At 43.3% G+C, this 13,707-nt stretch overlaps 1 protein-coding gene across 1 annotated transcript in view; it reads left to right on the plus strand.

The window, feature by feature from the left end:
- Positions 1–11,956, plus strand: part of jmjd1cb (jumonji domain containing 1Cb) — a gene marked incomplete at its 5' end in the record, with an annotated part of 178,981 nt that extends 167,025 nt beyond the window's left edge. The window contains 5 exons of the mRNA XM_083635767.1: positions 694–816; positions 2,260–2,399; positions 3,734–3,910; positions 9,228–9,359; positions 10,145–11,956. Coding sequence (XP_083491893.1) covers positions 694–816; positions 2,260–2,399; positions 3,734–3,910; positions 9,228–9,359; positions 10,145–10,228 — 656 coding nt within the window. The 3' untranslated portion in view covers positions 10,229–11,956. The remainder of the gene's footprint in view (positions 1–693; positions 817–2,259; positions 2,400–3,733; positions 3,911–9,227; positions 9,360–10,144) is intronic.
- Positions 11,957–13,707: the final 1,751 nt, after the last annotated feature.

Below are 13,707 nucleotides of genomic sequence, written 5' to 3' on the forward strand. Positions count from 1 at the left end.
ATTTTAAACTGGATGAAGGATTTTTATTTATTTTTAGGGTAAGTCAATCTGCTTTCAAAGTTGTTTTCTTTGTCACTTTTCATTCTGAGTTTGAATAAGAGTAAAAGTCTTGGAAATACTAAATAGGCAATAGTTTTGTAAATAGTTAGTTTGTAGCCTACATAGTTTGCGAATAGTTTTGATAATTATAGTCTTGTGAACATTGGCCTGTCACCTGGGTGAAAGTTCCTACTTACAGTTTGGTGACCCAAAACAGAATGGTGACTCCTACTGGAACAATTTGGTGTTCCCAATTACACTTAACTCTGGAAATGGCTTCTACACCCTGCTTCAAATCATTCTTTATTAATTAGAATATAATGCAACTTAATCCCCATCCCCAAACCGACAACCTCTGGCAACCTACCGCCAAAGTTGCCCCCTACCAGCCCACCCTAATGTAGCAGGCTAAAATCGGGCCTGTTTCGCGGCACGAATGACGGACAATTCGCACCATTCGCTCAAATTGAAATATCTCAACTTTGGCGAATAAATCGCCCGGTGAAACTCGAGCGAGTAACGTGATTTTCTCTTTCTGGTTTTTTTATGTTCTTTTTGTGATTCTGACTGTCCAAAAGATTTGGACATTGTTATCCATTGTTGGACACCCCACCCATTTGCTGACCAGTCCATCCTTCCCTGTGGTGTCCACAGGTGTAGCAGCATCTCAGGACCAGGACTTCGGGACTGCCAACCTCCATGTGGAGGTGTCAGACGTGGTCTCTGTTCTGGTCTACGTTGGAGTGGCCAGAGGCAATGGAGTCCTGTCCAAAACTGGTACGACTTTTTCAATCACTAACTTGAACACTGTAGTAATCTGTGATTTCTGAACAGAGGGAGAGAGATAAAAGGTAAAAGACATCATCACTGTCTTGGTCTATTTTGGAGTAGCCAAAGGCAAAGAGGTCCTATCCAAAACTGACATAGAGGATGGGGGGAGAGGTCCTATCCAAAACTGACATAGAGGATGGGGGGAGAGGTCCTATCCAAAACTGCTAAGAACTGGCATAGAGGGGAGGAGCTCACAGCTAGAGAGAGAGATGTCAGTGTTGTTTAGTAGCTGTGTCTCAATCACTGACCTAAATAATATGGACAGAGCTATCCCATTGATCTTGGTCTCCCGTTTGGAGTTGAAACGTTGGCTGTCACCATCTTGATTTTTCGTCAGCAGAGTGGGAGGGAATGGGTGGAGTCCTTGCGCAGCTCACGTGAGATGATGGGGGTTTCCCAGAGCTGCAGCTCCGCCTGCTATTGGTCCGTGATCGGCAAGCTGCACGATCACTGGACAGGCGATCTTTCAATCACCCCCTTTTCTATCATCTATTTTACTCCAAACGGGCGAGTTATATAAAAATGTACCCCCCTACAGTTGTTATGAGAAGGTGAAATTAGCTATATAGACCAAAATCGTGTTTCGCGCCTAACTGGAAAGATGTTTAATCCTGTTACAAAGTCGGGCATTTTAACATGGGGGGGGGATGCCTACTGCCCCCGACGCCTAGTGGCAATTTGAGGAACTACAGCTTTTCAATTCACTTCCGTGTCGTCAGAGGGAAGCCGGGGGGGGTGTGGCCACTGGTCTCAATTCAGGTGCTGCAGTCCACCAAGGCAGGGTTTGAAGAGCGAAGGCGTCACTGCAGCGCCACCTTGAAATACAGCCGAGAAATGCAGCCTCGTTTTTCCAAAACTCAAGGATACAACTGTTCTATCCTTCGTGGCCTACGTATCCCACAATGCATTTTGGCATTGAAGCAAGCAGGAGAAAAATCTGCAACGACACCATTTATTCCCCAAGGCAATGGTTTAGTTTGTGCTCTATAAATGTTAATATGGTTAATATGGCACTTTATGAAGTTGTAATAATTGTGTAAACGATGGCTGCTTTAAATTGGACCATTTTCTGCCTAAAACATCCCCAAAAACTACAAAGAGGGGCTCCTCTCTCTCTCTCTCTCTCTCTCTCTCTCTCTCTCTCTCTCCCTCTCTCTTTAATTCACAATGTGTTTTGTTTGATTTGGGAAATGCAAGAATAAATGATAAACTAAAAAACACAAATCATTCATATACTATTTATATGATGAATTTATATGAATGATATATATATTTATTTATAAAAACAAATAATGACATGCATTCTGCCTCTCTCTCCCCTCCCTCTCTCCCCTCTCTCTTCTTCTCCCTCCCCCCCTCTGTCTCTCTCCCTCCCTCTCCCTCTCTCAGGGGTGTTGAAGCGTCTGGAGGAGGAGGAGTTGGATGATGGCGTGCGGCGCAGGCTGAAGGACTCCAGTGAGACACCGGGGGCACTGTGGCATATCTACCTCAACAGAGACCGGGACATGGTCAGGGAGTTCCTGCACAAGGTCAGTCCTCTGCTCTCCCCACACATCCAACCAGAAAAATCACATGAGGTTCACATGTGGACACATGTGGTGAACATGTGGACACATGTTAAATTTCACATGTATATTATATGTCTATATTACATGTGTATAATACTCACCTTGACACCAAGCACTTTGAAAGTCTCCGATGGTTATCGGTTGAAAAGCGCACTTTATATATCAAAATGCTGCTCACTTTTAAAATCACTTTACATGAGGTCCCAAGGTACCTACTAAACTACTTCTTACTTGTACGAGAAACACATCAGCATGCTACTCGAGGTAGGTCGACAGATTTTATACCCTGTCGATTTAAAAGTCTGATGGGGAAAAATAGCTTCATGTACAGTGCAGCAGTTCACTGGAACAATCTGCCAAGGGAAATATAAGCAAGTACTACTGTGACCAGTTTTAAAAGAGCCCTAAAGTACTGGCTCCATAGAAATGCACTTTAAATTACTGGCTCCATGGCAATGCACTTTACATTTATTTTATAGCATTTTTATTTATTTTATTCTTTTTGTAAGTGATACATTGCCCTGCTGCTATTTGCTTTATCTGCTGCTATTTGTTTTATCTTGACTTCCTTTAATGTAACCGCTCTCCGTTGTTTTATGTTTTTTTTATTGTTTTAAGTGTTTTATGTTTTTTATGCCTCGTACTCTTACTATATGTTTTATGTGAGGACCACAATGGAAATAAGCCTTCTGGCTTTTTTGTGTTTTTATCCTCTGTGATTGATATATTGTCTGTTCTTTCATTACTATTATGTACTGTTGTGTTCTTTTACTTTATCACCCATTAAATTCATTCATTCATTCAAAACATGTGGAACACATGTGAAACCCATGGGAAGCATGTGGTTTTTGAACATTTTCACATGTGGAAAACATGTTATCACATGTTTTGCCACGTTGTGTATAGCAACATGTTTTCCACATGTGGAAAACAACATTTACACGGCTTTCACATGTAATCACATAGGTTTCACATGTAATCACATGGGAATTTACATGGGTTTCACACATTTCACATGTGAAAATGTTCCAAAACCACACGCTTCCCATGGGCAAAGCCATGTTTCACATGTGTTCCACATGTTGTCACATGTGAAATTTAACGTTTTCACACGTTACCATAATCCTGCTAACAAACAGACACCAGGTGGCACCAGAGACATTACCCCCTTTGCGGGGGTAAAAATCGTGGAAATACACTGAATTTAATTGTATTTTATTTTTATTTAATTTAGATTGAATTGAATCCTAACACAACTCACTCTACCCCTCCCCCAACTTGTCCCACCCCCTCAGCTGTGTAAGGAGCAGGGATTGGACGTCTCGCTGGAGCAGGACCCAATCAGGGAGCAGGGCTGGTACCTGAGCAGGAAGCAGCGGCAGCGGCTGCTGGAGGAGCACAGCGTTCAGGGCTGGACTGTCGTCCAGTTCCTGGGAGACTCTGTCCTTATACCTGCTGGAGCCATGCACCAGGTACACACAGACGACAGACACACACACACACACGCTATCAAAATCAGTCTGATGTCGCAGCTGCTCATTTCTAGATTGTAAATGTTGTAATGCTGTAGCACTTAAAACAATATTGATAAAGTTTGCCGTGGTTGTATTGTGGAGTTTTGTTATTGGTTTGTTATTTAGGACTACCGTAGTTTTGTTGATCAACGGGCTGTTTCTGGTTTGGGTTTATACTGGGAGGGCTTTGTCGCTAAGAACCTGGCAACACATCTCTCCATCCCTCTCTCCTATACAACTACTATAGGCTCCGTCTCAAACAGCTACTGTGTGTGTTGTGTGTGTGTGTGTGTGTGTGTGTGTGTGTGTGTGTCCCTTAAAATTATGAATGAACACCTGCATAGTATGGTGGACCATCGTACACTTAAAGGAACAGTTTGAGAGATTAGCATATTTGCCATAATCCCGATAGTAACACGAGAAGATAGCTTAGCACAATGACTGGTAGTCTGTGGAACGGGCTAGCCTACCCCCACTGAATACATATTCCAACAGCGCCAAAACACTCACAATACACACAGTATGTACGTGTGTATTCACCACGTGCTACCAATTGGTATTATATTGTCAATATAGAGGCTAATAAAATATCTGATTACCTGGATATATTATCTAATGTACTTTATTTTAAATGCCTCCATTTGTCAAGCAAATAACTAACATCTATCTATAGTACTAAATCAAGTACTTTGTGTCACTTGATTAAAAAATAAATACATAAACGATACAAATTAGCAACAAATTACTTCATTTAAATGAGCATTCATCAATTCAATCTGACCATTTGCTCTCAGATCAGAGCGCTGGACAGAGCATAGCAAATATGATGCATTATTATTAGGTTAACGCAAATTCCTTTGAACACATTCACTGCCAGCCGTTTTTTCAATACTGTAGGTAGGTTCTGCCACGTTTTTTTTTTGAGGATTCTGGCTCATCTTTCAAGAGCCGAGGATTCTTTTCTGCTAAGATTTTGTGAACACAAATGATCTCAAAAGAACTAATAGAATGTGTGCTTTCTCTGTCTAAAAGAGTTAGTTTGTAGAGTTAGTAGTTATGTAGGCATTAGCAGTAGAATACAGCATGGTTTCAGCGTCTGAAAATTTATTCTGAGATAAATGGCTTTTTGTGAAATTCGATAGAACAGTCACTTTAACCATTTATTTTTGGCGTAAGACGTCAGACATCTAAACAATAGTTTTGAACAGTAATTTCCTCCATAGCAGCAGGAAACCCCCCCTCTCCTTCAAACTCCTCCCTCCGTGGGTGTGTCTCTGGTGGCTTTGCAGCGTTTGTCACAAGCGAGGCTCTGCCTGTCTGTGCTGCCTGGCTGCTGGCGGCTGCTCTTTGGGCGAGTCTGCATGAGTCGTTTCGGTTGTGAGCTCAGCTGCAATGAAGCTGCGTGCGATTGTGGGCTTTCTGTCGGTGTTTCAAAGTGTGTTGCACGCATAATCTATTATGCAAATTTGCAATCCCCCACCGCCAGCTCCCAGCGCGATAATGCGCGAAAGCGAAAGCGTTTTCGCCAATCCATTTTACAGTATGAGAATGGTTTCCTCGCGCGTTCCCCTGCAGTTTTGGCTCGGTTTTTTCTAGTCTGGAGAGCACTGTCGCCACTTAGTGGGTCGGTGGAATGGGTTGTACACGTTCGGTGGCTCCAATATTTTTATAGGAGACGTGGGGGGGCGTTGATCCACGTCCCACCGTCAATTTTTTTTTTTTTTTTTTTTTTGACAAGTCAACTCGTCATTGGCAGTCAACCGTTGGATTTTTTTTGACGAGTCAACTCGTCATTGGCAGTGAACGTGTTAACACCACTATTTTCTTTAACGTGAGATTAAAGCATGCACTTTCTTTGATGTTTGAGCCTTGGTGCGCCCCATAGTTTGGGAAATCAGGAAGCAGTAACGTTGATTGCAAGCAGAAACAAAGCTCCGTGAGCAGAAAAGGAGGAAGAAAATGGGTATATGGCAAGTTCAGCTTCAAATTGAGAAAGATGTCCTGCATCAGAGGGAACGCGTCAGCTCTCCCCGTCTGTCTCGTCTCTCACCGTGGCAGAGAGAGTGAGAGACAGACGGAGAACGGGGGGGGCGGGGTAACAGAGAAGGAGAGAGAGAGGCAGAGAAAGCAAGCGAGACAGACAGACAGGCAGTGAGAAAGAGAGAGGGAGGGCGATCAGACCTCTCAGCCTGTGTGTGTGTGTGTGTGTGTGTGTGTGTGTGTGTGTGTGTGTGTGTGTGTGTGTGTGTGTGTGTGTGCGGGTGCGTGCGTGCGTGTGCGTGTGTGTGTGTGTGTGCGTGCGTGTGCGCGCGTCACTTAAGACCGCAAATGTAATGTTACATTATGTTTGAATGATTTCTTTATTTAAATAAATGTATCAGAATTGACTTCAAACTTTGAGGCTGTTTTCTCTCAAAAACACAGGTTGGAAACAATCAAGACATCAAGGGGTGCATCTCACTCAATCTTTGGAGTACAAAGATCATTTTAACCCTAGAAAGTAAAAACCCTAGAAGCTCTAGAAAATGTACAAAAGGTCACAAAAGTTCTATTCTTCTAGGCATACAGTACTCATCCTAGGGGTGGGCGATATGGCAAAAATATCATATCACGATTTTTTCAGGCAGGATCACCATCTTATCACGATTCTTTTTCATATTGGTTTTTAAGACTATTTTGCAAGTTACTGGTCAAGTCAAGTCAAGTTTATTTGTATAGCACATTTCATACACAGAGGCAATTCAAAGTGCTTCACATAAAATAAGTACAAACTAATTTCAGGGTTCGTATGGTCATGAGAAACCCTTTGAAAAGTCATGGAAATTTAAAATACAATTTGTTTTATAAATATTTTCATGTCGTTCATTTCCGCTGAGTTTACAATAATTCATGTGCTAAGAAATAATGTTCACAAGCATACATCCTTGTTACTCTATCTATCTATCTATCTCTCTATGTATTGGTTCACTATTATTTCGGCTATACAGTAGGGTTGGTCGATGGGACGAATATATAAGGGCTATCTGCGGTTTGTCCACCGTCGGTTGCTTTTGTTGGGTGATCTTTCACGTGATTGTTATCATTTTAATTAGCTAGTTTAATTGTGAGAGAGAGACCGACAGACGGAGAGAGAGAGAGAGCTCTCAGCTCTGTCTGTCTGACATGTGGCTCGGCATACACACACACACACACACACCCACACACACCACAGCGTTGAGTGAGAGAGGGGGAAACGGAGCTCACCTGGGAATATGAGGCAGGATGACAGCAGATTAAGAGCAATGCCTCCTCGCATTTAAAATAACTTTGCGCCATGAGTTCCACGCTATCTGCCTATCTGTCTTTCTACCCGCATGTTTGTTTAGTGTGCGTGTGTGTGTGTGTGTGTGTGTGTGTGTGTGTATGTGTGTGTGTGTGTGTAGCTGCTTTCACACATGTTTGGAATTCAGGAGTTATCTAGAGGCAATCCGCATGGGGCTCATGTGTGAACAGATTTTCGTGGCTCATGCGCGCTCCCGCGGAGCGTGTGTGTGTGCGTGTGTGTTGTAAAGAGGTTTAATTTGCGTTCGGGTCATTTTCATCCCCGTTCATTGTAACGAGCAGAGCGTGTGTTTAGGCTATTTTTATTTTTTCAACTATCGTCCCGGCTCCGTCCCCAAATTAATTTTCATCGTCCCTGACGCTATTTTTAACGTCCCCGGGATGACGGGAGGTCCTGTCGAGCCCTAGTTAAGTATGTATGTGTGTGTGTCAAACCAACTCCCCCCTCCGTTGTTGTCCTCCATGCTCCTCTGCTGCGGCAGATTGTGAAGTGAAAAGGGGGACGGGAGGACAACTTTGGAAGCGTCTTTCAGACATAGAAATGCAACTGATAGAATGTGCGCTGCATGTAGCGCGATTCTAACGATCTGTCTGGAAAGGCAGATCGTGGACCCATTCTAATCGTTAACTCATTCACCGCCAATGACGTCTTTGACGTGTTATCAGAAATAGCCCTCCCCGCCAATGACGTGTTTGACGTGTTTTTGTTTTTATTACTGCAGGGCGTAGTTTAAACACTTCCCCAGCCTGTCACATGGTATCAGGTCCCTATCATCTAAGACAACACGTGAACAAACACATACCGCAGCTGTTGTTTTGAAATTGAGCAGGAGGAAAAGCAGAAAACTGGTAACGCTTCCTTGTGCAGACAGGAGAAACGCCATTGAAATGCGCCTCGGCGCGCTGCACGAGCTGGAGTCGCCTTCCTCTGTGCCAGCCGGGAGAAAGTAATCAAGAGATGTGTTTGATCATCGGAGGAATGAGGAAATGATCGATCAGTTTGCGAGGGCGGTGAGGACGTGTTGAATAGCCGAGGGGAAAACGGGAACGATCAGATAGCAGGGGATATGACAGGGAGACATGGACGAGGAAGGGTGCAAAATAAACACACAACAGCAAGGCACAAGGCAGAAGCGGGAGTCAGAGCAGCCCGCTGTCCTTTCTCAAGAGCTATTCAGTTGGTTCATGTAATCGCTGGGCTGCGTGCCCTCCAGTGTTGCTCCTGGCCAATCCCAGCGCCACAGGGCGTGGTTATTGCTTATCATATGTGGGGTTAGAAATCTAAAAGGGGGATCGTGTGTGTGTGTGTGTGTGTGTGTGTGTGTGTGTGTGTGTGTGTGTGTGTGTGTGTGTCTGTCTGTCTGTCTGTCTGTCTGTCTGTCGGTGTGTCTGTCTGTCTGTCTGTCTGTCTGTCTGTCTGTCTGCACACTCACTCACACCGAGTAAACTGTATTGTTGAATGTAAAAAAAAAGCACTTCATGTGTATATATATATATATATATATTTTTTTTTTGTCATTTGTGTCCTAACGAATAATATTTACATGTCTGATGTCAATACAGTTCAAAATAAAAGAATTGAGAGCGAGTTCTGCATGAGATTGTGTGCATAAATACATAAATGCCATTTTCTGCAATTTCTTTTCTCAGAGAGACATTTTGGGGGAAAACAGGGTGTATATAAATGGCTATAAGTAGAGTACAGAACATGCTAAAAGCTCACTTTTTTTTCCCTGGTGAACCCAGAGATGTACATCTTCATTTTGAGGTATTGCAAATCACTCTGGTGCTAATAGATAATTTACTGTGGGTCTTGAAAGATGACCAACAATTATGAAAATCTTTGGCCTGTGCTAAATATTGGCAGTCCTAAACTGGCGGTGAATGAGTTAACGATCTAAGATCGTCATATCGCCCACCCCTAACTCATCCTCTCTTTCTTCCTATCTGTCAGGTCCAGAACCTGCACAGCTGTGTTCAGGTCATCAATGACTTTGTTTCTCCTGAACACGTGGTCAATTCCTTCCACCTCACCCAGGAGCTCAGGGCCACCAAAGAGGAGGTCAACTACGAGGACAAACTACAGGTGACCACCAGGGGGAGTGGGACAGAGATAACCATCCAACTCAACCTCTCTCCACTCTACTGTCTCACTGTCTAGCTATCAGTCTATGGTTCTCTCCTCATTAGAGATAATTAGTGTGCACAAGCACCTGTATATGTGTGTGTGTGTGTGTGTGTGTGTGTGTGTGTGTGTGTGTGTGTGCGTGCATGCATGCGCGCGCGTGCGTGCTCCAGTGTAAGATGCAGACAGGCAAGATGGCAGACCATCAGTGATGTTCTCTGGACGTTCTGTCCCTCTGCTCTGAATACACTCACACACACATATGTCACACATAAACACACTCACACACATACATTCACACGTCACAGACACACACACACACACACACACACACACACACACAGTGGACTGAGAGTGGGTCACCATCCACACTCTGTCTGCGCTAACAGTGTTCAAATTGAGGAGCTGAGCATGTCTGCCACCTGCTGTTCAATAGAGGAAAACACAACAAGCAGCCAAAAATGATCCTACATGAATCCATTAGTTTAGAGGTTCTCAAATGTTTTTCAGCCAAGGACCCCTTACAAGGTAGAAAATATCCCGGGGACCCCCTCATTCTGATTTGTGATTTTGGGCTCAGCTTAATTGTTTCCACGGTAACGTGCTTGACTTTTAAATTGATAGGTTTGTTAGACTAGAATGTAATCCATGAACCATTTTAGATCTAAAGCATACAATATTTTCATTGAACTATGAAGCTTTTGCAAAAACAACTTATGTTGACGTCTCTCTCTGTTCCTCCCCAGGTGAAGAACATCTTGTACCACTGCGTGAAGGAGGCAGTAACCTCGTTGAAGAGGGACCAGGAGGAGGAAGAGGACAACTCCTGACACGCCCTCCTCCAAACCCTTCCTGCTCCCACCCACACGGCTGCCCCACGCCACTCGGGGCTTCGTCGCTTGATCTTGGACTCTCGGACTCAGGACCATGTCGCTTGGCCCCAACCACCAATCACATCGCCTCCTGACCCCAACCACCAATCACGTCGCCTCTTCACCCCAAACACCAATCACGTCGCCTCTTCACCCCAAACACCAATCACGTCGCCTCCGAGACTGGTCGTGTGACCGGAGCGGCGTTTTGGGTGTCCCGCGCCAGGACAGAACTTCTCGTCACGCAATACCCCGCGCCCCTGGACGCCACCTGCACCACGGGCCAGAGAAGGACTTCCTAAACGTTGACCTGAGATATGCACACTAACCTTCATCATCATCATCAAAACTATCATCATCCCAAACCTTCAGTGCCAAGTGGACTTGAAACACAAGACACCAAGGGCCCAGCTCGGGACGCACAGGGATTAAGCTGGCTGTTTTGAACCCAGAACAGAAGTGGGGATGATTTGCAACTTTGGGTCGTGTCGTGAGCCTTCTGAGAAAGCCACTAAAACTGCAGCTACTGGACTTGAGACCAACCTGCACTACAGTTCTTCGATGAACCCAATACTAATTCAACTTGTCAGAACGTTAGGTTGCTAGCGGGACGGTCCCATTGAGATGTTTCTGCGGGGGGGGACGGAGAGAAACTGTCCCGTACCTGGAAGGGTACACTAACCCGCACCCCCCCACTCCACCCTCTACACTAGCTAGGCTCCCCCGCTCGAGGCTTAATCCCCGTCTGTGCCGGTGGCCCAAAAACACAAAAGTCTTGGATTGAAGATATCTTTGCTGATCATCGCAGCATCACCAGCAGCAACGCAGCATCAGGATCATAACTGTGATTTCCAATGATTTCAACAACAAAATCATGAAAAGAGGGTGGGGGAGGGGGAACCGAGAAAATCTTAGATTTTTAAATCCGCAGGCAAAAAAAAGCACTGCTGTTGCTCTCGTTTGTCATTCGTTCCAGTCATTTTTTGTCCGTTCTTGTCGTTTTCTTTTTGCAGTTTTGTTAATTTTCTTTTGTTCCCTTCCTCCCTCTGTGAAGATGTATTTATTTTATAGTTCTATGATCATGCGATGATGTTGAGATTAAAAAAAGCATTATTGTAAATGTGACTTGTACAGTTTTTTTGCTACGTGGTTTTCAGTTGTAATACGGCTCTACTGTGATGGAGGACACAAACACACACACACACACACACACACACACACACACAAGCTAATGCCTGTAACTATGGGAATTGTTGCTGAACTCTACAGTCCTCATGCCATAAAATCAATTTTTTTGAAAATTAACTGCCAAACTGTAAAGAAGGTGTAAAGTTGTATTATGTAAAGAGAAAACAAAATGGCTTATACACTTCAGCATTTTAATTAAAAAAAAAGTATTCACTGTAAAATTGAGACATTTACAAAAAAAGATGTAATTTATTTAAGAAAAATAATTGTCTTGTTTTTTGTTTTGTTTTTGTTAAAATTTACTATGGTGAACTTTTGAAGTTAAATGATAAAAAAATAATTAAAACTTAACTATGATGTGTAAATATATACATATATACATTCACTGAGGTATTTTTTTAAAACATGGCTTGCTTCAATTTCAAATTTTTAAGTGCAAGTGTTACATGCTTTGTACATTGAAGTTCAAAAGGGTTTTACATTTTCCATTAAAATGGATTTATCAAAAGGTTGCCGTTGCTCTGTCTTTTCTGCTGTGGAGACTAGTTCCCTGTGTGTGTGTGTGTGTGGCATGTCTTTTCTGCTGTGGAGGTCCTAGAATGATGCTGGCTCCTTCACAGCCATCATGATGTCTTTACTGACCCTCTCCATAACCTGAGACTCCAAACTGGTGAAGTATCTGCTCAAAGGTTTACATCGCATCATCCAGATCCTCAGGCGAGATCTCATGAGGATCTGAGCCCTCTGGACGAACACAGATTCAAGATCTTGAATCTTGAATCGGATGGAGATGTCGAAATTCTTCTGCAGACCATCCAGGTTCAGCTGGTCCACCTTCTCGTAGAAGCTCTGCATCTTCACCGGGTGGAAGGCCTGCATGGTCAAACCAAGCCATTCAGCTATATTTGGGGCAGCTTTAGCTCAGGAGGTAGAGCGGGTCGGCCAATGACGCAAGGGTTGGCGGTTCGATCCCCGCTCCCTCCCAGCTGCCGTCGCTGTGTCCTTGGGCAAGACACTTAACCCTCCTTGCTCCCGATGGTGTGTAGGCACCCTGCGCGGCAGCCTGCCGCCATTGGTGTATGAATGGGTGAATGTAGACTATCTACTCATTGTAAAGCGCTTTGGATAAAAGCGCTATATAAATGCAGACCATTTACCATATTTAGAATCAGGAGAGACCACAGATCATTTCACTCGGACAAAAACCGAGTGAAATGTTCTGTGGTCTCCTTATGCTGCGCGTGTGCGGCGTGCGCAGCATCAGTGGGAAGCAGGAAGGAATGCTGATGATGTCACAATGGCTGTGTGAGTGTGTAGGCCTAAAAACCTAAAATATTGCTAGATTTTTTTATTTTTTTTTATAATTTTTGTACCAGATTCATTCCAGACCTGTGAAAAGTGTTTTGGTAAATTTGGGAGGCGATCGGAGCAACGTCTGGGGAGATAAATGTGTGACATTTTTGTAAATTGTTTTATACTGTCTAACGGAATGTGGCTGCCTATATTGGCCAGGCCAGAGATGTTTAATCTCAATGGGGCTATTCCTGGTTAAATAAAGATTAAAAAAAGCCCACAAAGTCATGCTATAGCATTATTAATGTTTATTATAATACATTATGTCCACCACTTAGTTCTAATACTTTATAAACCTTGTTGTACTTTGCCATGCGTGATTATAAACATTTTTAGTTTGATAAAGCTTTATAAAAGCATTATGTCTTATGAATGTGCTCATAATGCTTTATAGACATGACCTTCATAGAAGGTGCTATTTTTATACGCATTTTACAAAATGTCTATGGAAAAAAGAATGGTGGATGACTTGCATTCAGGTCAGTGACTTGCACTGTGTATTCATCACCACTGGGTGGCGCAGCTGCATCATGTTAGCTTTGTTTATAGTGAGAGCAAGGCGATTATACTTTCATCATAAGCAATGTAATACAAGGTGAAGATAATGACATGCAATAAAAAATAAGGGGGATACATAGATTTTCATAGACTTCTACAAATGCTACTCTATTCTTTTAAAAAGAGTTAACTGACACAGGCTGTGTGTGCACAGTTGATTTCACTATACTGTTGACAAAATGTGATATTGTAGCATTAAGTCACTTTGGATAAAAGTGTCTACTAAATGACGTAAGGTAATTTATGTAATGTAATGTAATTATCCCAAATCACACAATGAGCATAGCGCTTATTTATTGACAAATGTGATTAATTTGAATCTTGTGTGACATTACTGA

Source organism: Poromitra crassiceps (assembly GCF_964638095.1).
Source record: "Poromitra crassiceps genome assembly, chromosome: 4".
In the NCBI taxonomy this organism is placed as follows: Eukaryota; Metazoa; Chordata; class Actinopteri; order Beryciformes; family Melamphaidae; genus Poromitra; species Poromitra crassiceps.